This window comes from Sapajus apella, unplaced genomic scaffold (assembly GCF_009761245.1).
Source record: "Sapajus apella isolate SASKATOON/1434 unplaced genomic scaffold, GSC_monkey_1.0 scaffold106, whole genome shotgun sequence".
Lineage (NCBI taxonomy): Eukaryota > Metazoa > Chordata > Mammalia > Primates > Cebidae > Sapajus > Sapajus apella.
Window position 1 is genome coordinate 1805399 of NW_022437046.1, and position 23943 is coordinate 1829341.

General features: G+C 38.4%; 1 protein-coding gene and 1 non-coding gene across 7 annotated transcripts in view; both read right to left on the minus strand.

The window, feature by feature from the left end:
• Positions 1-23943, minus strand: part of FCHSD2 (FCH and double SH3 domains 2) — a 302687-nt gene that overhangs the window by 28110 nt on the left and 250634 nt on the right. For 5 of the 6 annotated variants that reach the window (XM_032258857.1, XM_032258855.1, XM_032258854.1 and 2 more), the window contains 3 exons: positions 23409-23525; positions 21344-21448; positions 1370-1531 (listed from right to left, as the gene is read on the minus strand). In XM_032258857.1, coding sequence (XP_032114748.1) covers positions 1370-1531; positions 21344-21448; positions 23409-23525 — 384 coding nt within the window. The remainder of the gene's footprint in view (positions 1-1369; positions 1532-21343; positions 21449-23408; positions 23526-23943) is intronic. The other variant, XM_032258859.1, reaches the window with a different exon arrangement.
• On the minus strand, positions 2997-3103 carry LOC116537118. Its single transcript, XR_004262961.1, has one exon. It is a non-coding gene; the product is annotated as a U6 spliceosomal RNA (small nuclear RNA).

The window sequence follows — 23943 nt, forward strand, 5'->3', positions numbered from 1 at the left end:
GGCCAGGGCAACTCTGTTCTAATAACAACGAGGGAAGCACTTGTAATTCCAAAGTCAAGTGGGTGATGTTTCTTTTTCCCTCCAGCTAGATGAATATTAATAGTGAAATAAAAATAAAGCTTCAACAGATTGTTTTTCCTTAAAATGTACACCCACACACAATCCTTTTTAAATGTGCAAGTATATTCTCATTAGAAAATCAGAATGCTATGTGAAAAAATTGACAAAACTTCCAGGAATGTTTTAAAACTTTGGCCAGTTTCTCTAGCAAGACCGCCTGGTATCTGAGGAGCACAAGCATTTTAAAGAGGCACTATGAAGGTAGTGGGAAGTTAGGAGGTTAGAGTTCTAGCTTTTAGTTTGCCACTATTCCATCTACCTATTCACCCATCCATCCACCACTCACTCCTTCCTTCAAAAAATATTTAAGAACCTACTATGTGCCAGGCACTTTGCTGGCACTCACTCCTTCCTTCAAAAAATACTTAAGAACCTACTATGTGCCAGGCACTTTGCTGTGCAGAGCAGGGAACCAGAAAGATATGGCAATTACATTCTAGAGAGGAAGACAGACAATAAACAAAAGAAAACAAATGAAGAAGTTAAGTTCAAACTGCAATAAATACTATTGAGGAAATAAACAGGATGACAGAGAGTAATGGGTGGGGAGGTGACAGCAGGAATTACATTAGTCTGACTAGCGAGGCATCACACATCCACCTATGTAATATCAGGCAAATCATCGAACTTTTCTGGTACTTAGATATCCAACATGAAAAACTAAGGTTGAACCAGATGACATCAGAGTGGAAAAAGCCCTGGACTTGAAGTAAGAAACTTAAGCTGTGTCCTGGCCTTGTCTGTAAAACTCACCTAAACTCTATGTGAGGGGAATATGAAAGCTTAACAGCTTTCAAGATTTGAAGTCACCTTCAGACTAAGCCCACACACTAAGAAGAGCATTCCTTTCACTTCTTTAAGACTTTGTACAAATCTCTGGATGTTTATTTTCATTTTTCACTAAAGAAGACCTCCAAGAACTTCAGAGACACTAGATTGTTTTCCATTCTATTACTTACAGACACAAGCATATTTATTTTATGAACAGGATAATGAGTTTGGTATATGGGCATCGATAACCCAAACAGTGGTAATATATTCCTCATCACACATTTAAAAAATACACCCATTTTTTCCTCTCTTTCTTTTCCTGCAATAATTTTAAATCAATTAGTGATAGGCTGAAGAATAAAACCTAAATCACTAGCAAACTATTATCTTTTTAAAAAATTTTGGCTATTAAGTTTGGCTACAGAGTCAAAGCATCCTTCACTGAAAATCAACTTATATCCAAGAAAAGAAATTGTACCGAGTGTAAAGTGCCATTACTGGTCACTGCAGGAGGGCGGGCCCATCGCTCATTTTCCAGTTCTTCCATTACTTGGTTCATGGCACTCTTTAGCCATGTGTCCACAGAAACACCGATCTGCTTTAGCAGGTCCAGCCGGGCTTCAGCTTTCAATTTAATTATCTAGAGAACCAAGAAAATGGTCAGAAATCAAGGCTTTTTATTATTCACAATAGCAAAGATAGGGAATCAACCCAAATGCCCATCAATGATAGACTGGATAAAGAAAATGTGGTATATATACACCATGGAATACTATGCAGCCATAAAGAGGACAGAGATCATGTCCTTTGCAGGGACATGGATGGAGCTGCAAACCGTTATCCTCAGCAAACTAAGGCAGGAACAGAAAACCAAACATCGCATGTTCTAAGTGGGAGCTGAACAATGAGAACATATGGACACATGGATGGGGGAGAACAACACACACTGGGGCCTGTTACCGGGTGATGGGTGGGAAGGGAGAGCATCAAGAATAATAACTAATGGATGCTCAGCTTAATACGTAAGTGATAGGTTGATCTGGGCAGCAAACCACCATGGCACATGTTCCATGATTACTTTTGCAACACCCTAATAACAAACTTGCACATGTATCCCAGCACTTAAAATAAAAGTTGTAGAAAAGAAAAAAAAATTAGCTAGGCATGGCGTCATGGACCTGTAGTCCCAGTTACTCAGGAGGCTAAGGAGGGAGGATCACTGGAACCTAGGGAGGGGGAAGTTGCAGTGAGCCGAGATCGCACCACTGCACTCCAGCCTGGGGTGACAGAGCAAAAAAAAACTGTCATGCAAATGTCATGAAAGGAAATTACTTAACAGGAAAAGAATCATACATGATCCTATTAGTCTTGCATGGCAAATCTTCTCAAGGCTTTGTTCACATGCAGACATATTTTTGCACAACTGTATTTACTGTGGCAATGCAACTTAGCTTTTACCTTTTAAGTTACCATTTGTTTTGTTTTTTATTTTTTTGAGATGGAGTCTCACTCTGTTACCCAGGCTGGAGTGCAGTGGTGCAATCTTGGCTTACCACAACCTCCACCTCCCGGGTTCAAGCAAGTCTCCTGCCTCAGCCTCCCTAGTAGCTGCGATTACAGGCACACACCACCACGCCTAGCTACTTTTTGTATTTTTAGTAGAGATGGGGTTTTGCCAAATTGGTCAGGCTGGTATTGAACTCCTGACCTCAGGTGATCCACCAGCCTCAGCCTTCCAAAGTGCTGGGATTACAGGTGTGAGCCACCACACCCAGCCAAGTTACCATTTATTATAAATTTGTTTATATTCCTATCAAAAAAAGGAAATCAAAGCTTTTCCCTTCAAATTAATTCAGTTCTTCCTAATCTATTAATTAGAACATCTTGATATTCACTAGCAATTCTTCCCCGGCACAGACACTAATTTTCCACTTGGATCAGGGCAAGAGAAGGAGGAGAAGGGAAGAGAGGGGAGATAGTGAAGAAGGGAGAGGGAGGGTAGGGGGGTAGAAGGAGGAAAAGAGAGAGAGAGACAGAGAGAGAGGCAGAGAGAGAACATGAACAAAAGAAACGAATCAGGGCCTCCTAACAATGGCATACTTGCCTTAAATATGGACTGCTTAATGTATTTGTGTGTCATCCTTACACAGGGGCCATGCTAATCTTCTCTGTATCATTCCAATTTTGGTATATGTGCTCCTGAAGCAAGCACATACTTGCATTTTGACAAGGGCACAGTAATGATGATAAATCAAATATAACTTGTGAATAGGAAAAGATCAAGAGTGATAAGGTCTGTTTCCTTTTCCTGTTCCTAAGACTGTGCCTCAGAACATCCTGAAATCCAGCATTTTCAGTAGCCTTCTAACCCATCTCCTGGACTTTGTCTTCTCTTCTGTAATCCACCTTTTATAGTCTGTGAATGAGCTCATCATGTTGCTTCCCTGTTTAAAAACTTCCGTGACTTCTATCTAAAGAATTAACTAATTCTTAACCAGGAACGAAAAACATCTTTCACAATTTGGCTGAGTTATTTCCTTCTACTACTTCTTTCCACAGCCCCTATGCTCCCACCCCACTGTCCCACTTGCTGTTCCTCCGATCCATCACATGCTCACAAGCCTGCGTGGATGCCCATCCCTCTGTAAATGCCTTCTCATTGTTTTTTGATGTCTGGTGAGTGCTTATCTATCAACAGTCCATTCAAAATATAAACCTTTCCACAAAGATTTTTCTAAGTATTTCTCCACTTTCCTTAGGCAGTTAATAACTCCCTTTTTCTCTGCTCCCGTAGCACTCTATATAGATCTAATTACAATGTGATAGGCACTAAAATATAGTTAGCTATTTAACTAAGTATGCCTGTTTGATATAATTGGGGGCTCCTTTAAGACTCGAGCACTAACATTCAGCATTATTCTCCTGTTATATGTTCAGTAATCTTTTTTTTTTTTCCTTTTTTTGAGATGGAGTTTCATTCTTGTTGCCCAGGCTGGAGTCCAATGGTGCAATCTCCGCTCACTGAAAAGTCCACCTCCTGGATTCAAGCGATTCTCCTGCCTCAGCCTCCTGAATAGCTGGGATTTCAGTGCCATCACACTCAGTTAACTTTGTATTCAATAACCTTTTTTGAATGAATATTCTATGTAACAGCACTTCTATTTTTCCAAGAAAAGACTGAACAGGCTCTACCAGTTCAGATGAAATTAATCTTGAAAGACTGCCATTCAACGATACTGAGTTATAAGCTACCGTGTCTCTTTAATAATAATACTTTTTAATACTAAAGGACTTCTCTCTAATACTTCTAACATTCTTCAGCACAAGCTTAAAGAATTCCCCCTTTGACCTGGCTGCGTTTATTAACTTGTTTGTTGACCAACAGTGATATCTGGCAGAAACAGTAGAGATTGAGAATAAAAAGTTCCTATTCTCCAAATTCAAGAAAGGGAATAACTGTTTATTCTTTAGCCCTTGTTCCATAAACCATAAACGAGTAACCACAGAACCAGTTTTAAACCCCTCCTGATCAGACAGTAACTGCTGCTTTGCTCCAACAGCCATGCATCTGAAAGTCAGCCAATCTGTGACAACTTCTGCTTCTGCTAGTTCTCCAAACTCTAAACATCAAGGCTAACAGTGAGCAAATCCCTTAAACGTCCCTAGTTTTGGAAGTCTGTCAATCCCTGACATCCAAGCTTCTCAAAACCCTATATAACAACACTTGCTTTGTTTAGACAGAATGTGTTTTGTGTCATTCTCTTTTGCTTAGTAATACATTCAGCCTCATTGTTTCACATATGCAAGTGCTGATCTCTTCATTAACATTTAAGGTTCCACTAAGTTAATTTTGAGGACTCTCAGTTGGTGGCTTTCTGTGGGGCTCCTGGAAAAACAAGTTGGAGCTGGTGCAGTGGCTTGTAGCTGTAGTCCAAGCTACTCATGAGGCTGAGGAAGGAGGCTCACTTGAGCCTAGGAGTTTGAGGCTGCAGTGAGCTATGGTCATGCCTGTGAATAGACAGCCACTGTACTCCAGTGATACTTTTTGGTACACAACTTTTTTTTTTTTTTAAGAGCTAGAGTTTTTTTTTTGTTTTGTTTTTTGTTTTTGCCTAGGCTGGTTTCAAACTCCTGAGCTAAAGCAATCCTACTGCCTTGGCCTGCAAAATTGTTGAGATTACAGGTATGAACAGCTGTGCCCAGTAGGTATATAATTTTGATTTCCCTCTGAATTCCCTGCTTGGGGAGTTGATATCAAAAACAATTTGTGTTCAGACTTGTTTCACTGGGCTTTCTTTGCTGAATTATTTTTTTTTATCTTAATGTTTTTAAGCAAATAGATTTTTTTAAAAATCGAGGTAAAACTCATCTAAAATTTGCTATCTGAATCATTTAAAGTGTGCAATTCAATGGTTTGGGGTACTATATAAATCTTTATACAAGGTAACTGAAATTTTTGGCTTAGAGGCATTCAATTTGGTAAATACTCTTACAAAAATCTGCTTATTCTTTTCATAATTTCTTTTTTTGGTAAAACTTTATTGACATATAGCTCAGATGACAAAGATCTTTTGGTATACAACTTTTTTTTTTTTTTAGGACCATACAATTCACTCATTTCAAGTTTGCAATTCTATTGCTTATAGCATATTCATAGTACATGCAACCATCACCACAGTCAATTTTAGAATATTTGATCACATTCAAAAGAAACACATACCATTTACCTATTGCTCCCCAATCCCATATGCAAGTGCTGATCTCTTCCTTAACATTTAAGGTTCCACTAAGTTAATTTTGAGGACTCTCAGTTGGTGGCTTTCTGTGGGGCTCCTGGAAAAACAAGTTGGAGCTGGTGCAGTGGCTTGTAGCTGTAGTCCAAGCTACTCATGAGGCTGAGGAAGGAGGCTCACTTGAGCCTAGGAGTTTGAGGCTGCAGTGAGCTATGGTCATGCCTGTGAATAGACAGCCACTGTACTCCAGTGATACTTTTTGGTACACAACTTTTTCTCTGCAGCCCTGACAACCACTATTCTACTTTCTGTCTACAGATTTGCCTATTCCATTTAACGTCCATGAAATAATATAATACATGGTCTTTTATGAATAACTTCTTTCACTTTGTATAATATATATTTTGAAGATTCATCTGTGTTGTAACATGTATAGCATTTCATTCATTTTAATGGCCAAATAACATTATATTGTGTGGATATACAACATTATAATGTTTATCCACTTCTCAGTTGGTAGTCATTTAGGCTGTTTCTATTTCTTGGCTGTTATGAATAATATAGATTTTAGTGTGGACATGTTTTCATCTCTCTTGGGTATATACATAGGACTAGCATTGCTAGATCATGGAGTAATGCTAAGTTTAACCATCTGGGGAAATACTAGATTGTTTTTCAATGTGGCCACATCATTTGGTTTCACCAGTAGGGTATGAGAGTTTCTCCACATCCTGGCACACACGTTTTACTGTCTTCCTTTTGATTCTAGCCATCCTAGTGGGTGTAAAGTGGTGTCTTACTGTTGTTTGCATTTTCCTGATAACTATTAACGTTAAGAATCTTAAAGCCGGGCACAGTGGCTCACGTCTGTAATCCCACTTTGGGAGGCCAGGGCAGGCGGATCACGAGGTCAGGAGTTTGAGAATAGCCTGGTCTACATAGTGAAACCCTGTCTCTACTAAAAATACAAAAATCTAGCTGGGCGTGGTGCTTGTAATCCCAGCTACTTAGGAGGCTGAGGCAAGAGAATCGCTTGAACCTGGGAGGTGGAGGTTGCAGTGAGCTGACATTGCGCCATTGCACTGCAGCCAGGGTGACAGTGTGAGACTGTCTTCAAAAAAAAGAATAATTTCATGTGCTTATTTATTGGTCATTCGTACATATTCTTTGGAGAAATGTCTATTCAGATCCTTTTCCCATCTTTAAACTGAGTAATTTCTACTTTCTATAAGAGTTTAAAAGTATTCTAGAAGAAAGTCTCTTAGCAGATACATGACGTGCAAATATTTTCCCCCATTCTGTGGGCTGTCTTTCATTTTCTTGATAGTGTCCTTTGAAACATGAAAGTTTTAAATTTTGATGATGTCTGATTTATTTAGTCTTTCTTTTGCTGCTTAGGCTTTGGTGTTAATACAAGGCCACAGAGATTTACCTCTATGCTTTTTTTTGTAAGTTTATTAGCTTTAGCTGTTACCTTTAGGTGTTCATTTTGAGTTAGTTTGTGTATATGATGTAAAGTGGGGTTGTTAAGATAATTAACTGGAAGTTCATTAAACTGAGGCAGCTCCAACATTCTGGGTTCCTATATAAGCAAACCAAAACTCAACTCAGTATAAATGGTAAAACAAAACTGAAGCTTGATCAATCAAAAACTGCCAACTACCTTCTAATTAGAAACTTTCCAATGGAATGATCCAAAAAAGGTTACTTCTGTGCCACTTTAACCAATCAAATATTTGCTTTGTTTGCTTCTGAGTTTACCCTATAAAAGCATTCCTCTGGCATTCCATTGGTGGAAACCTGAACTGCGTATGATCTGGTGCTGCCCAATTAATTATCACTATTTTCTCAAATAAGAAAAATTTAAGGCCGGGCGCGGTGGCTCAAGCCTGTAATCCCAGCACTTTGGGAGGCCAAGACGGGTGGATCACGAGGTCAAGAGATTGAGACCATCCTGGTCAACATGGTGAAACCCCGTCTCTACTAAAAATACAGAAAATTAGCTGGGCATGGTGGTGTGTGCCTGTAATTCCAGCTACTCAGGAGGCTGAGGCAGGAGAATTGCCTGAACACAGGAGGCGGAGGTTGCGGTGAGCCGAGATCGCGCCATTGCACTCCAGCCTGGGTAACAAGAGCGAAACTCCGTCTCAAAAAAAAAAAAAAAAAAAAAAAGAAAAATTTAAAGTGCCTAAGTTTATCTTTTAACAGGTTAAAATTCTTTTGAATATGGATATTCACTTGTCCTAGCACCATTCTAGTATGCTTTTGTTTTTTTAAGAGACAGAATGTCACTGTTGCCAAGGCTGGAATGCAGTAATATGATGATAGCTCACTGCAGCCTTGAACTGCTGGGCTCAAGTGATCCTCCCACTGCAGCCTTCCCAGTAGCTAGGACTACAAGTGTATGCCACCATGCCTGGCTAATTTAAAAAATTTTTTGTAGAAACTGCCATCTCACTATGTTGCCCAGGCTGGTCTTGAACTTCTGGCCTCAAGTGGTTCTCCTGTCTCAGCCTCCCAAATGCTAAGATTACAGGTGTGAGCCACTGTGACTGACCTCTAGTATTCATTTTAAAAAAATGAAATTTATTTTTGTTTTTTAAAAGAGTAAACAAATTCTTTCTTAGAAATCAAGAATGCAAGTCATTTTATTGCTGAAGCAGAAAAGAGGGAAGTATTCAGTGCATTCTACTTTTTAAAGTAGCTATTCAAGATCTAGTTTTTATAAGATTTATTTTGTCAGTATTTTACCAAACAAGCGATAAACATGGTATTTGCCAACTCAGATTTAGACTGCAGTTCCAGAATTAAACACTGCTAACTTCCCTTTAGGATTTGAGTTGCTTATAAGTTAAAAATTGTCTAAAAGCAGAACTTTCTAGTGTTTTCAAATAAATTTTCATGATTTGCCAACTGATTAAAAATTTTCAGAACATAGCTCTCTGTAAACTTGATGGCATTCCAGATACCGCTTGACCAAATCATTTTTGGAACCTTTAAAGAGACAGAGCTTTTAAAAATAATATTTTTAAAATCCAGATCTTTTAGGATACATAATCTTGGTTTATAAACACAATTACCTAGATTTTAACACAAAATTTAACATAAGCATATATAAGTGTCAAGCTATAGTTCAATTTATGAAATTTTTTGATAGTTTTAAAGTCTGTAAATCTGATTTGGACTTAATTCATTTGCCTTCAACATATCTCGTCCTAAGGACTAGAACTGTGTGTATTATACTACTATTTAGGACAGTACTTTACTTGCAGAATAGCATCAATAATGGTAGATAATAGTACTTGGTAGATAAAAGGTACTACTCCATCTTTGGTACCTTAAAAAAAAAAAAAAAAAAAGGTCCAAACAGCTTTTATCATATGTACTAGGAACTGTATCATCTTGTATTTCATTTAATCCAGAAAGCAATTCTAGGGGTCAATATTATAAACTCTATCTAGCTAACTATCATTTATTTGATGGGGTCTTGCTCTGCTGTTCAGGCTGGAGTGCAGTGGTACAATAATAGCTCACTGTAACCTAGAATTTCTCCTGAGTAGTTGGGACCAGAGGCACATGCCACCACACCTAGCTAATGTTAAAATTTTCTGTAGAGGTGGGGTTTTGCTATGTTGCCCAGGTTGGTATCAAACTCTTGGCCTCAAATGATACTCCTGCCCTGGCCTCCCAAAATGCTGGAATTAGAGGTGTGGGCCACCCTGCCTAGCCCCAAAACTCCATTTTACAGATGAGAAAAATGATTTAATCAAGGTCACACCAACTGTGGTAAGTTGTTATATTAAAGGTTCCCGAAGAATCATGCTTCCTGGTATCCATGTAGTCTACTCCCACCATGATTCTGGGCTTGTCCATGTGATTTGCTAGTGGGGCATTTGCCAATTTAATGGAAGCAGAGGACCCTCAGTAGGTGGACTGGACTTCTTGAAATATGCTGTCATCATGCTGGGGAAGTCCAGTTTAAGCTATATGCTGACGAAAGATCACATGGGGAAAAGGCCCAACCATCCCAGCTGAATCTGGGATGGTTGGGCCTTTTCCCCATGTGATCTTCTGGCCAATCATCTAGCTGAATGTAATTTCTTGAGTAATCTCAGGCAAAATCAGCAAAAGAAATGACCAGATGGCCTGGTACGGTGGCTCACTTCTGTGATCCCTGCATTTTGGGAGGCCGAGGTGGAAGGATTGCTGAGCCCAGGAATTTGAGGTCCGAGACCAGCCTGGGCAAAACAGCAAGACCCTGCCTCTATAAAAATAAAATATTAGCTGGGTTTGGTGGTATATGCCTGTAGTCTCAGCTGTTCGGGAGGCTGAGATTGGAGGATTGCTTGAGCCTAGGAGGCTAAGGCTGCAGTCTGGCCTGTGAGACAGAGTGAAATGGTCTCAAAAGAAAAGAATAAAAGAAATGCACATTCAGCACCCAGAATGGTAACAGATAATATACCACAGTTGTTTTTGCCATAAAGTTTGGGGTGGTTTTCAAAGGCAGCAACAGATTACTGCGTTTGAATGATGTAATCTCCAAGTATTTGGGCATTTTCTAGCCACTGTTCTGTTACGGATTTTTAATTTAAGTCTAATTTAATCAGAGAACTTACTACGTGTAATATCAATCCTTTTAAACTTATTGAAACAGGTTTATGGTCCAGTTTATGGTCTTGTCGAATGTTCTATGTGTACTTTAAAGGAACACATATTCGACTCATATGCGGTGGAATGTTCTATGAATGCCAATCAGGTAAAGTTCATTAATGATATTGTTCATCTTCTATGTCCTTATTGATTTTTCTATCTTCTTGTTCTATTACTAAAAGAGGGATGCTTAAGTCTCCAACTACAATTGTAGATTTGTCTATTTCTTCTTTCATTTCTGCCAGTTTTTGCTTCACATATTTTGTAGCATTATTATTATATATACATCCAGGACTGTAATATATTCTTGATGAAATACCTTTAAAAATCATGAATTATCCTTCTTAATATTCCTTGTTCTAAAACGTATTTTGTCTAACATTAATATAATCACTTCAGGTTTTTTGTTTTTTTGTGACAGGGTCTCACTTTGTTGTTCAGGCTGCAGTGCAGTGGTACAATCACGGCTCAGTGCAGCCTCAACCTCCTGGGCCCATCCTCCTACCTTGGCTTAGCCTCCTCAGTAGCGGGGACTACAGGCGTGCACCACCATGCCCAGCTAATTTTTGTATTTTTTGTAGAGACGGGGTTTTGCCACTTCAGTTTTTTAATGATTAGTGTTTGTTCTCCTGTGATAAGCAACAGCTAAAATTTCTCCTGGATTTTCTGCCTTTCAGTTATTGCTTCCTGCCAAGCTCCTTGGAGTCTCTGTTCCACCTATGCACTAGGTATCAGCCAAGGATTTGGAAAGGCTTTCCAAATGACACCCACCTTCAGGCCAGTAAGACGGAGGTTCCGCTTAAATTCTGTTTGTTCTGCTCCTCGCAGATGCAGAACTATGTAATGGAAATTTCACCAAGTATAGTCCCATTCTTTTAAGGAGAAATTCTTCTCCAGGTTTTACATGCTTTAGGTCATTTTCCAGTTCTATTAAATACTTTTTGTTTTAATATTTTTACCCCACATTGTCATCTAAAAGAATGAGTCTTATATAAGCTAGTACCCCATTACAAGAAGCAGAAAATCTTTTAGAGATATATTTATTCTATATTCAAAGAGAATTATAAAGAAGTCTAAACTTTCACTCAATAGTTTACTATTAATAGCAATATTCATGTTGTAGTTCTGAAACTGCTTAATATATACTGCAGTTATTATTCTATAACATACAAGGCAAGACACTTTGGAGGCTGAGGCAGGGAGACTCAAGACTAGCCTGGGAACTCAAGAGCCCAGGAGCTCAAAACTAGCCTGGGAAACATGGGGAAAGCCTGTCTCTACAAAAAAATGCAAAAATTAGCTGGGTGTGATGGTACATGCCTGTTGTCCCAGCTATTTGGGAATGGAGGTAGGAGGATTGCTTGAGCTTGGGAGATGGAGGTTGCAGTGAGTGCCACTGCACTCCAGCCTGGATGACAGAGTGAGATCCTGTCTCAAAATAAATAAATAAATAAATAATTTAAAAGATATATAAAGCAAATAACATTACATGAAAATATGATTAGGAATAACACTTTTTAGTGTAAGAGGAAAAAAAGACATAAATATATGTAAAATCAAAGAGGTTTAATAAAACCCCTCTAGCTGGGCATAATGGCATACACCTGTAGTCACGACTAATTTGGAGGCTGAGGCAGGAGGATCGTTTGAGTCTAGGAGTCAAGGCTGTAGTACACTATGATTGTGCCTTTGAATAGCCACTGCATTCCAGCCTGGGAAATATATTGAGACCCTGTCTCTAAAAATAAATAAAATCCCTCTAATTGTCCATTTTAATTGGAAATATCAACACAGACTCATGATTTTTAAAAAGTTGTCTCTAGCTTTAACAACAAAGAAAAGATTTTTAGAAAAAGTGATACTTAGAACAATAAGCACCTTCACAGCCCAGGCTTTAGTGTCTAAATACCATTTTCTATTAACAGAATTGGAGCTTCTTGGAGAAACAGCTAATTCTAAGTCTGGGCAGGAAAAACACAAGGTGAACTTGTGATAACTTGTGCTAGAAAGAAAGTGTTGTTCAAGGACTAATGGGGGTAATGTCAAAAGTACACAGAAGTCAGCTGAATGGACTCCCAGTTTTAGATAATATGCAGGGGAATTCAGATTATATGGGACTTAAAATGACCACTGAAATTGATAATACACTAAATGGATAAAAATGTATAATAAGTTGAAATGATGTCGGGTGAAACTCCAGGAGGAGAGGCAAATAATAACTACCAAGAAAAGAACATCTACAGTAGAGCTATGAACTGAAAAGTTCTTAGAGCTTGTACAGGATTAGAAGATATTACAACTCTGTGGTGGCTCACACCTATAATCCTAACACTTTGGGAAACAAAGGCAGGCAGATCAGCTGAGGTCAGGAGTTCAAGACCAGCCTGGCCAACATGGTGAAACCCATCTCTACTAAAAATACATTTTAAGGCCGGGCGTGGTGGCTCATGCCTGTAATCCAAGCACTTTGGAGGCCAAGGCAGGTGGATCAGCTGAGGTCGGGAGTTCAAGACCAGTCTGACCAACATGGTGAAACCCCATCTAAAAAAAAAAAAAAAAACCACACACATTTTAAAAAAATTAGCTGGGTGTGGTGACAGGCACCTGTAATCCCAGCTACTTGGGAGGCTAAGGCAGGAGAATTGTTTGAACCCAGGAGGTGGAGGTTGCAGTGAACTGAGATCATGGCCACTGTACTCAATCCTGCGAGACAGAGTGAGATTCCTTAAAAAAAAAAAAAAAAAAAAAAAAGGGCCAGGCGCAGTGGCTCAAGCCTGTAATCCCAGCACTTTGGGAGGCCAAAGCGGGTGGATCACAAGGTCAAGAGACTGAGACCATCCTGGTCAACATGGTGAAACCCCGTCTCTACTAAAAATACAAAAAATTAGCTGGGCATGGTGGCGCATGCCTGTAATCCCAGCGACTCAGGAGGCTGGGGCAGGAGAATTGCCTGAACCCGGGAGGCGGAGGTTGCGGTGAGCCGAGATCGCGCCATTGCACTCCAGCCTGGGTAACAAGAGCGAAACTCCGTCTCAAAAAAAAAAAAAAAGATATTACAACTCTATCTAGTCAGAGTTGAGAGAAGTTGGTGGATACCTATGACATTAATACAGGGCTAATTTATCTCTAAATTTATCTCTCGACCAACCCAAACAAAGTTTAAAAACAAGATTCAAAATGATCAAACTGATCTGCAAGTAACTGACCTGGTAGCCAAAACAAAACTCAACAGTCTTTATAAGAAGAAAATAGAATCTAGAAAGTTAATAACCAAACAGTCACTATCTCTAGATTCAGTAAAACCTTAGTAGGTATTTGAAAAGCAGAAAAACAAGAGCCAAGAGAAAAATCAGTCAACAGGAAGAGTAAAATGAGAGATGATGGAATGAGTAGACAAGAACTTTAAAATTGCTATTATAAATATTCTTAGAGGTTTAAAGGAAAACATGAAGACAGGAATGAACTGGAAAATAAAGAAGAACCAAATAAAAATTATAGAGCTAAAAATATAACATTTGAAATAAAAATTCACAAGATGGTTTTAACAGTATAGTTTATACACTATAGAGAATATACCCATAAGTTTTATAGACACTAATAATAATTCATCAAACTGAGACTGAGATAAAAAATCAGGCTGAATAAAAATGAGTGGAATGAGCTTTGCACATGACATGTAGGATAGTATCAAGTGATTTAATATTTGTGTAATTGGAATCATAGAAGAAGGCAGAAAAGATATATCAAGACATAATGGGCAGGGCATGGTGGCTCATGCCTGTAATTCCAGCTACTCAGGAGACTGAGGCAGGAGAATTGCTTGAACCCAGAGGTAGAGATTGCAGTGAGCAGAGATTGTGCCACTGCACTCCAGCCTGGGCAACAAGAGCAAAACTCTGTCTCCACAATAGCTACCGAAAACAAAACAAGCCAAAAAAACCCAAAAAAAACAAAAAACAAAAAAAAAACCCACCAGGAATAAATTTAACCAAGGAGGTGAAAGATCTCTACAAGGAAAACTACAAAACACTGATGAAAGGAATTGAAGAGAACACAAACACACAAACAAATGAATCCATGCTCAGAAATCAGAAGAATTAATATTGTTAAAAGATCATACTACCCAAAGCCATCTACAGGTTCAGTGAAATTGCTATCAAAATCGATTACATTCTTTACAGAAATAGAAAAAAAATTCTAAAATTTATATGGAACCACAAAAGATGATGAATAGCCAAAGCAATTCTGAGCAAAAATAATAAAGCTGGAAGTAATATACTACTTGACTTTAGTAACCAAAATAGCATGGTAGTGTCATAAATACAGACATACAGACCAATGGAACAGAATAGAGGCCCCAGAAATAATGCACTTACAGCCAACCAATTTTCACAAAGATGCCAAGAATTCGCACTGGGGGAAGGACACCCTCTCTTCAAAAAATGCTGCTGGGAAAACTGAATATCCACATGCCAAAGAATGAAACTAGGCCTCTGTCTCTCACCATAGATAAAAATCAGCTCAAAATGATTAAAGACTGAGAACATAAGACCCAATATTATGGCTGAGCACAGTGGTTCATGCCTGTAATCTTAGCACTTTGGGAGGCTGAGGTGGGTGGATCGCTTGAGCTCAGGAGCTTGAGATCAGCCTGGGCTACATGGTGAAACCCCATCTCCACTAAAATTACAACAAAAGTGAAGGGATCACCTGAGCCTGGGGAGGCCAAGGCTACAGTGAGCTGTGATCATGCCACTGCACTCCAGTCTGGGCGACAGTGACACCCAGTCTCAAAAAACAAAAAAAAAAAACCATAGGGGAAATGCTTCTGGACATTGGTCAGGGCAGATTTTATGGCTGAGACTTTAAAGCCACAGGCAACGAAACGAAAAATAGACAAATAACGACTATATTAAATTAAAAACTCTATGCAGCAAAGGAAACAATCAACAGAGTTAACAGGTGACCCTACAGAATGTAAGAAAATACTTGCAAACTATTCATGCAACAAGAGACTAATATCCAGAATATACACGGAACTGAAACAACTCAATAGCAAAATACCACGTAATCTTATTAAAAAGTGCCCAAAGGATCTGTAACCATTTTTCTCAAAAGAAGACATAATAACCAATAGGTATATGAAAAAATACTCAACATCACTTAGCATCAGTAAAACACAAATCAAAACCTGATATCAAAACCAAAATCAGGTATCATCTGACCCCAGTTAGAATTGCTGTTATTAAAAAGACAAAAAATAACAAGTGCTAGTGAAGATGCAGATGAAAGGGAACTCTTAATGTGCTGTTGGTGGGAATGTAAATTAGTACAGCCATTATGGAAAATAGCATGGAGGTTTCTCAAAAGGCTAAAAATAGAACTACTATATGATCCAGCAATCCCTCTTTTGGGTATCCAAAGGAAAGAAAATCAGTATATCAAAGTCATACCTTCATCCCATCTTTATTACAGTACTATTCACAGTGGCCACGATGTAGAATCAACCTAAGCATCTACAATGAATAAGGTAAATGTGATATATGTACACAGTGGAATACTATTCAGCCATAAAAAATAATGAAATCCTGTCATTTACAGCAATATGAATGGAACTGGAGGTCATTATGCTAAGTGAATTAAGCCAGGCACAGAAAGACAAATATCACATGTTCTTACTCATGTGTGGGAGCTAAAAAATGTTAATAAAAGAAGTAAAGAGTAGAATGATGATTATCAGAAGCTGGGAAGGATTGGGGGAAGGAGATGAAGAGAGGTTGGAGAATAGAAAGAAGCAAACAGACAGATGGAATAAGTTCTAGTGTTTAATAGCTTAGCAAGGCGACAATAATTAATAATTTATTATGTATTTCAAAATAACTAGAAAATTTGAAATGTTCTAAATACAAAGAAATTATAAAAGTCTGAGGTGATAGATACTCTACTTTGATCATTATACACTATATGCATGTATCAAAATATCACATGCACCCCATAAATATGTACAATTATTTTGTATCAATAAAATATTAAGAAGCCAAAAAAAGAAAATAAAGAGTGACTAAATAAATGGAAAGACACATCATGTTCATGAATTAAAAGGCCTAATATTGTTGAGAAGTCAATTCTCCTCAAATTATTTGTGGATTCAATGCAATCCCAATCAAAATGCCCACAGTCTTTTTTGTAGAAGCTGATGGCAATGAGAATAGTCCAAATAATTCTAAAACAAAAATAGTGTTGGAGGAATTATATTATCTGATTCCAAGACTTATAATGTCATTAAGACTGTGATACTGGCATTAAGTACAGACATATAGACCAACGGAACTGAATACAATCTAGAAAATATTCATACATATATGATTAGTTGTTTTCAATATACATGCAAAGGTAATGAGAAAAGCATACTCTTTAAACTATGATGGTGGAACAACTGGCTATCTGTATAGGAAAAAAACAAAACAAAAGAAAACCATGATCCTTAACTCATAATAGACCTTAACAATTCAACTTGAAATGTTTAGGATCATACTCCACAAAGAAAAGCTTAAACTATTTAACACTTCTAGAAGAAAACGTAAGAGAATATATCACCGCCTTTATCAGGTGAAAATTCCTTAGAACATAAAAAACAATAATCATAAAGGACAAAATTCATAAATTAGATCTCATCAAAATTAAAAGTTTCCAATCTGAAAAATGAAAAGGTAAGCCAAAGACTGGAGAAAATATTCACAATACATGTATCTAAGCAATAACTAGCATCCAGAAAACATAAAGAATTGTTATAACTCAGTAGTAAGACCAATCCAAATTTAGGCAAAAGATATTAACAAATACTTTACCAAAGGGATATATGAATGGCCAATAAACTTATAAAAAGATGTTCAGCATCATTAATGTTACTAGTCTGTAGTCAAATGCAATTCAAAACCACAGTGAGATACCATTACACACACACTCAAATGGTTAAATTTTAAAAGACTGACAAGTCGGGGGCAGTGGCTGATGCCTGTAATCCTAGCACTTTGGGGGGCCAAGGGAGGCGGACTGCTTGACCCACGAGTTCAAGACCAGCCTGGGCAACACGGCGAAATCCCATCTCTACAAAAAAAAGAGAAAAATTAGCCGGGCATGGTGGTGTGTGCCTGTAGTCCCAGCTACTCAGGAGGCTGAGGCGTGCACCAGTAGTCCCAGCTACTCAGAAGGCTGAGGTGGGAGAATCGTTTGAACCCAGAGGTTGAGGATGCAGTAAGCTGAGATCACGCCACTGCACTCCAACCTGGATGATAGAGTGAGACCCTGTCAAAAAAAAATTTTTTTTAATGAGGTCATAATAATACCCAAGGAAAAAAAAATACCCATTTATCTCTGCTGGAGGTGACTAGCACTTGCTAATAGCAAAGAGGAAGGAAAGATCTTTATCATGGAAAGATCTGGTAGCATACCACCTTATTAAGTGACTACTCTTAGTATCATTAATAGAGGGACAACTTGATATTGTGATTATGTGATGAAAAACATTAACATCATCTATGAATTATTTTGCCTAAAATACTAACCTGCCTCTAATCAGATCTTAAGACCTAACTTCCATTTTACAGAACACAATTAATTCGTCAATCTAACAAACACATAAAGCCAGTATTGCAAGATACAATAGTTGAATCTAGATGTTAGGAAATACATGTTTATTATTCTTTTTTTTAATAGTCAATGTGCAACATGTTTATTCTTCGTATTTTCTGTATGTTTGAAAATTTTCAGTAAAAAATGAAATAAGTGATTAGTCAAGAGGTCTGCTAACAGTGTGAATACAGTGAAACCTCACAATAATAGGAGGTAATGTAAATTTGGAAATAATGTGATTAGAAATATACCTATATTTATCTGTAGAGATGTACTTACTTACTTAGAGATAGGGTCTTGCTCTGTTCCCCAAGCTGGAGTGCAGTGGTCCAATCATGGCTCACTGCAGACTTATCTCCCAGGATCAAGCCTCTGCCTCCCAAGTAGCTGGGACTACAGGTACATGTCACCACACCCAGCTAATTTCTTTTCATTTTTGTAGAGATGAGGTCTCACTGTGTTGCCCAGGCTGGTCTCAAATTCCTGAGCTCAAGCGATCTTCCTGCCTCAGTCTCCCAAAGTGTTGGAATTATAGGCATGAACCACTGCATCTGGCCTAAAACTTTTGTTTTAATAGCAGCATCACTCTTATTATTAACTTTGAAATAATGAGGCCTCACATTTTATATAACCAGCTTTCTCTCTTTTGTATAGATATTTATCATAAATAAAGTAAAAGTTTAACTATCAAATGAAAAGAGAAAAATCAATGGAGATGATATATAGGCAGAAGAAAGAAAAAGGGTATGTGCAGAAACCTTTATTGTTAATTCCTTTGAAGACTCTCTTGGTCTAGTCTATCCAAAAATTTTATTATGATAAGCCTGTAAGCACTACTCCAATAAATATGCCGTCATATTTACTGGCTAATTTTAGTTAGGCTATTTTTCATATCTGGTAAGTGGAAACCAAGTGAGAGATTATTTTATGCTAACAATAAAATTAATTAAATGCTACAGATATTCAAAAAAGAAAATGGAACTGCTATCATGGTTTTAGCATACTATATTCCACATTTTTGGTAAGAAAACTGTCAGAATGCAGATGTAAAATTAGAAGACGTAAGACATCATGTGACAAGAATTTCACTTCATGTTTTTAGTTTGAAACTAACAAACACAGTCTAGTTTAGCACGCTATGAAAATAATAGGTCATTCGGCCTAAATAAAGACTCTGTGCGCCTGTTACCCACTACTGCTACTACTAGGGATGGTGGGAGGTTTGGTGGAGTTAGGGTACTGGTTGGTGACACCACGCATGGAGTCTAGAAATGGAAAATACACAAAATGTCCTTCAGAAAATCTCTGACATTTGTCTCAAAATTATTACTCCTGTTCCACCAAGGTTCTGAAAAACTGGCTTCATCTAGAGCATGGAGAGACGAACAACAGAAATAACTCTACCATAGGCCAGTGTTTCTTGGAGTAGGTGAGGGCTTGCCAACACTACTTGGCCAGCACCCTAGCACAGTGGTTTAGCCATGACCCTGAATTCAGGAGGAAAATGACTAGTAACTGTAGACCTTGCCCTCCTCATTATGGAGGTTGTCAATTAGACTGTGCCAGGAATGAAGTGGAAGTGGGGTTACTAGGGTTTTTCCAGCCCAAGCAGATGGCAAGCCTGTTCTGATTCAGATCACTTCAATGGGGCTGTGCCAAAAACATGCTCATATTCTCTATGCTTGCCTACACTCTCTCCCTTTACCCCACAACCAGTGAAGCACTTTCTCAAAACCTCTAGAGTTCTAAGGGAGTGTTAGAAAACCACTAATTTAGATTAAAACTTAAACCAATGCAGGGATTCCTTGTATGGGGAATCCCTATTTATTTCCCTGAAAGATGCGTGCCCAGAATGTTTTCACACACTTACAGACTGCACTATGTCCCAGGGGTGCTTATTCTGTCTTTGGGAAGATCTAACTACTAGAAAGTACTTCTCAGTACTAAACTCACATCTGCTTCCTTCCTACCTGCACCTTTTGGTTCAAGTTCTACCTCTTGAAGTTGCATGACATCAATCTGATCTGCTATCCCCTTTTCTCTGACTAATCAAATACTATTGATCTGCCAGTATACATCTTAAGTCTGCCTCTTCTGTGTTACCTCCACAACAATCCCCACTAGAGTGATTTCTGTGTTCTCTGGGTTCTTTAACTATACTTTATGCACCACTCCTCAGCACTTACGCTTTACCATCTTACTTATCTTTGGCATTCTTTATGCCTTTCTAACAAGAACATAATCTTTTGATGGCTAACGGGTGTCAGTCTTTCATAAATATTTACCTCCATAACCCTTTAACACGTTGCTGCTGAGTAGATAAAAGTGTGTGCACAGGTCCTCCATGAACTGGCCCTAACTACGATCAGTTGACTTACTTTCTACCACATTTCCTCATAAAAATCCTCTACGCTAGCCGGGCACGGTGGCTCATGTCTGTAATCCCAGCACTTTGGGAAGGCGAGGTGGGCGGATCACAAGGTCAGAAGATCACGACCGTCCTGGCTAACATGGTGAAACCCGAAACCCCTTCTCTACTAAAAATACAAAAAATTAGCTGGGTGTTGTGGCGCATGCCTGTGGTGGCGCTACTCGGAAGGCTGAGGTGGGAGAATTACTTGAACCTGGGAGGTGGAGGTTGCAGTGAGCCGAGATTGCACCACTGCACTCCAGACTGGGTGACAGAGCAAGACTCGGTCTCAAAACAGAAAAAAAAATCCTCCACTCTAATAACATCAAGCTACCAAATTATACCCTGTGTCTTCCTCATTTGCTAATATTTTCTTGTTTCCTATCTCAACCTCTCCCTATGTACAGCAGGGAGAACCTCAGGCATATGAACTCTAAACACTATACATAAAATGTACATTTTTGTGTGTGGGAGAGAATGTTTCATACAACTCTCAAAGGTCTCATGACTCCACAAAAAATTAAAATCCACTATTATAAATTTTTTCCCATCTCTGCTTAACCAAATCTACCCTATTCCTAAAAGCCTAGGTCATGCCACTGGATCCAGGGAACCTTCCATATGGGGGAGATTTCCTAAGCTCTGAACATATATATAGATCTCACTATATAAGGAAATAGATATATCTAAATTGATATATACATATATATATATAAATTTTTCTACCATTAATTTCTGTGGTTTATTATGTACCTTGTAGAAATTTTAAAATTAGTGTCTTCATTGTGACTTAAATCTGTGTTTAATGTTACATGACTGTAAACTTTATAGCACGTTCAGTGTCTTTGTGTTATAGGTACTGCCTTCCACAGAGCAGGTACTTAACAAATACTACTGTGGACATGAATGAAGACACTGAATCACCTTCATCTCAATGCATGAAGAAACTCAGTTTTAAAGGTGCATATCACAGCTGTGACAGTGTCATTAGATCTGGGCAAAATGCCACAATTAGCTGCCACTTTACCTCTGCTTTACGAATATTTTCTCTAGCTTCATCTATTTTCTGTTCCAGCTCTGCTCGGCTTTGTTCTGATACAGCAACTCCATGACACTCCAGATCATTTAGAACCTATTAAAGAAAATGGGACAGTAATGATGATTGTTTTTTACTTTTCACCTTCCTTAAGTGATTATTTAGGTAATTCAAAAGGCTTCAGTGACTAGTAGCCATATATTTTTTTCATTTATTTATTTTTTGAACATTTTGAAATAATTATAGACTTACTAGTAGCAAAATTACTGCAGAGAGTCCCTTCAGTGGGGAAGCCTGTGAGATAACCAGGACCAGCCACGATCTGATTGCTGCCACATAAGGGACCCCAAGGGAAAACTGCTGAGGCCACCCCATACTCAGATTAGTGAGACAAAATCATAATGTAAAAACCCTCTTGTTCTATGGCATTAAGTTTGAGGTGATTTGTTAAGCAACATTACATAAGTGGTACATTGAATCTGAGATGCCTGTCGGATAGTGAAAAGAAGATGTCAAAACAGGTAAGAGACCATATGGATATATAGTAACAGCAAGGCCCAATGTTAGAGTATTAATTTATGATTTGTTGGTAAAGTAAAACCATGGAAGTGGTTGAGACTGCATGTATGAGGGTAAAGAATAAGAAAACAAGATAACCAAGTGCAGAAATCTGAGAAACTGAATATTTAATTGTTGGATGGAGAAAGAGGAACCTAGGAAAAAAATCGACGTATGGCCAGAAAGGCAGAAGGAAAGCCAGGACAAAGCCAGGTTGAATCGTGGATGACTAGAGAAGATAACATTTTAAGACAAAGAGAGTTGTCAATTGTGATGAAACTGCTGACAGATTAAGAAATATGAGAAATCAAAGTGTCCATTTTGAAGCTAGCAACACAGAATTCATTGGTGATTTCGGTAAGCTTAGATTATGAAGCAGTACAGGGGATGGAAAGGAAAGGAAAGCTCAAATGCAATGGGCTGAAAAGTAAGTGGGCGGTGAGATTCTATAGAATAAGCATAGGCAATTCTTTTAAGAAGTAGGATGTGAAGGCAAAGAATGAGAAAGATATAGGTATCAATAAATGAAATAGAGAAAAAAGTACTATGCTTAAAATAATTTCTTTGTGCTTAGGGTTTAGTCTTAGAGATATATTTTCTTTGTTTTCTTTTTTTTTTTTGAGACAGGGTCTTGCTCTGTCACTCGGGCTGGAGTGCAGTAGCATGATCTTAGCTTACTGTAACCTCCAACCTTCTGGGCTCAAGAATCCTCCTCAACCTCAGCCTGCTGAGTAGGTGGGAAGATAGGTGTATGCCACCACGCCTGGCTAATTTTTAAATTTTTTTGTAGAGACCGGGTTTTTGCTATGTTGCTCAGGCTGGTCTCAAATTCCTGGCTCAAGCAATCCACCTGCCTCAGCCTCACAAAGTTCTGGGTTACAGGCATGAGCCACTGTGCCCAGCCAAACATATATTCTCATAAAACCTATAATTGTGTCTTCAAAAAAAATGTCTTGAGGGACAAAAACATACATTCAACATATGTCTCTTCCTCTGCCCATAATACACTATCACAGCTTTTCTTCGGCAATTTTATGGTAAACAGGTGAATAACTGTATTGCTGATGGAGGGCTTAAGGACATCCAACATGAGTAGAGAGCTGACAGCATACTGCTGAATGTTGAGAAGGTACAGAAAAAACACATCTAATGCTTGAGCAAAGAAGTTTGAGACTAGCCTGGGAAACATGGCAAGATCCTATCTTTACAAAACACCTAAAAACAATTAGCTAGGCATGGTGGCATGTGCCTGTGGTCCCAGCTACTTGGGAGGCTTAAGTGGGAGGACTGCTTCTGCCCAGGAGGTTGAAGCTGCAGTGAGCCATCTTCACTGCCTTTCAGCCTGGGTGACAGAGAAAGACTCTATCTCAAAAACAACAACAACAACAACAACAAAACACATATAGGGTATTTTTCACATTTAATAAAACTCAGCTTCTTAAACTGGTTTGACATTTGGCTTAAGGTGAACGTAGCTAGGACTTTCTCTTATACTTACCCGTTGTTGGTGAACAATGTTTTTATGCTCACGTGCCACACGTGTGGCCCATTTTCGAGCTTCCTTATTTAGACTGTGCTCCTCTGTGGTCCCAGTTTCTGATTCTAATTGTCGGCTCTACAACACAAGAGAGAACAAAGATAAAAATACTGCTATCCTTATTGCAACCACCACTGCTTTGTAGATGGATCAGAGGGCCTTCACTTAATCAGCACTCAAAACATGAGGCATGCTCCACTACTGCTGGAAGCAATGTCTTAACGTCACAGAAAGTTACCAGAAGAGTAAGACAACAGTATGAAACCATTAAAGACCATAAGCTTTTTGTCTTATACCGTCGAACACAAAAGCATAATTTCTAATACTATGGACTTATCTTTTTGGTGTGGACTTATCTTTTTGGGTGTGATGGAATTATCTTTCTGAAGGGGAAGGAAGCTAGTTAAGGTAAGCAAAGAAGAAAAAAGTATTCATGCCAATCTACTATGATGCTAAAATCATTGCATAAATAAAAATGGAAACAATCTAATAGTTT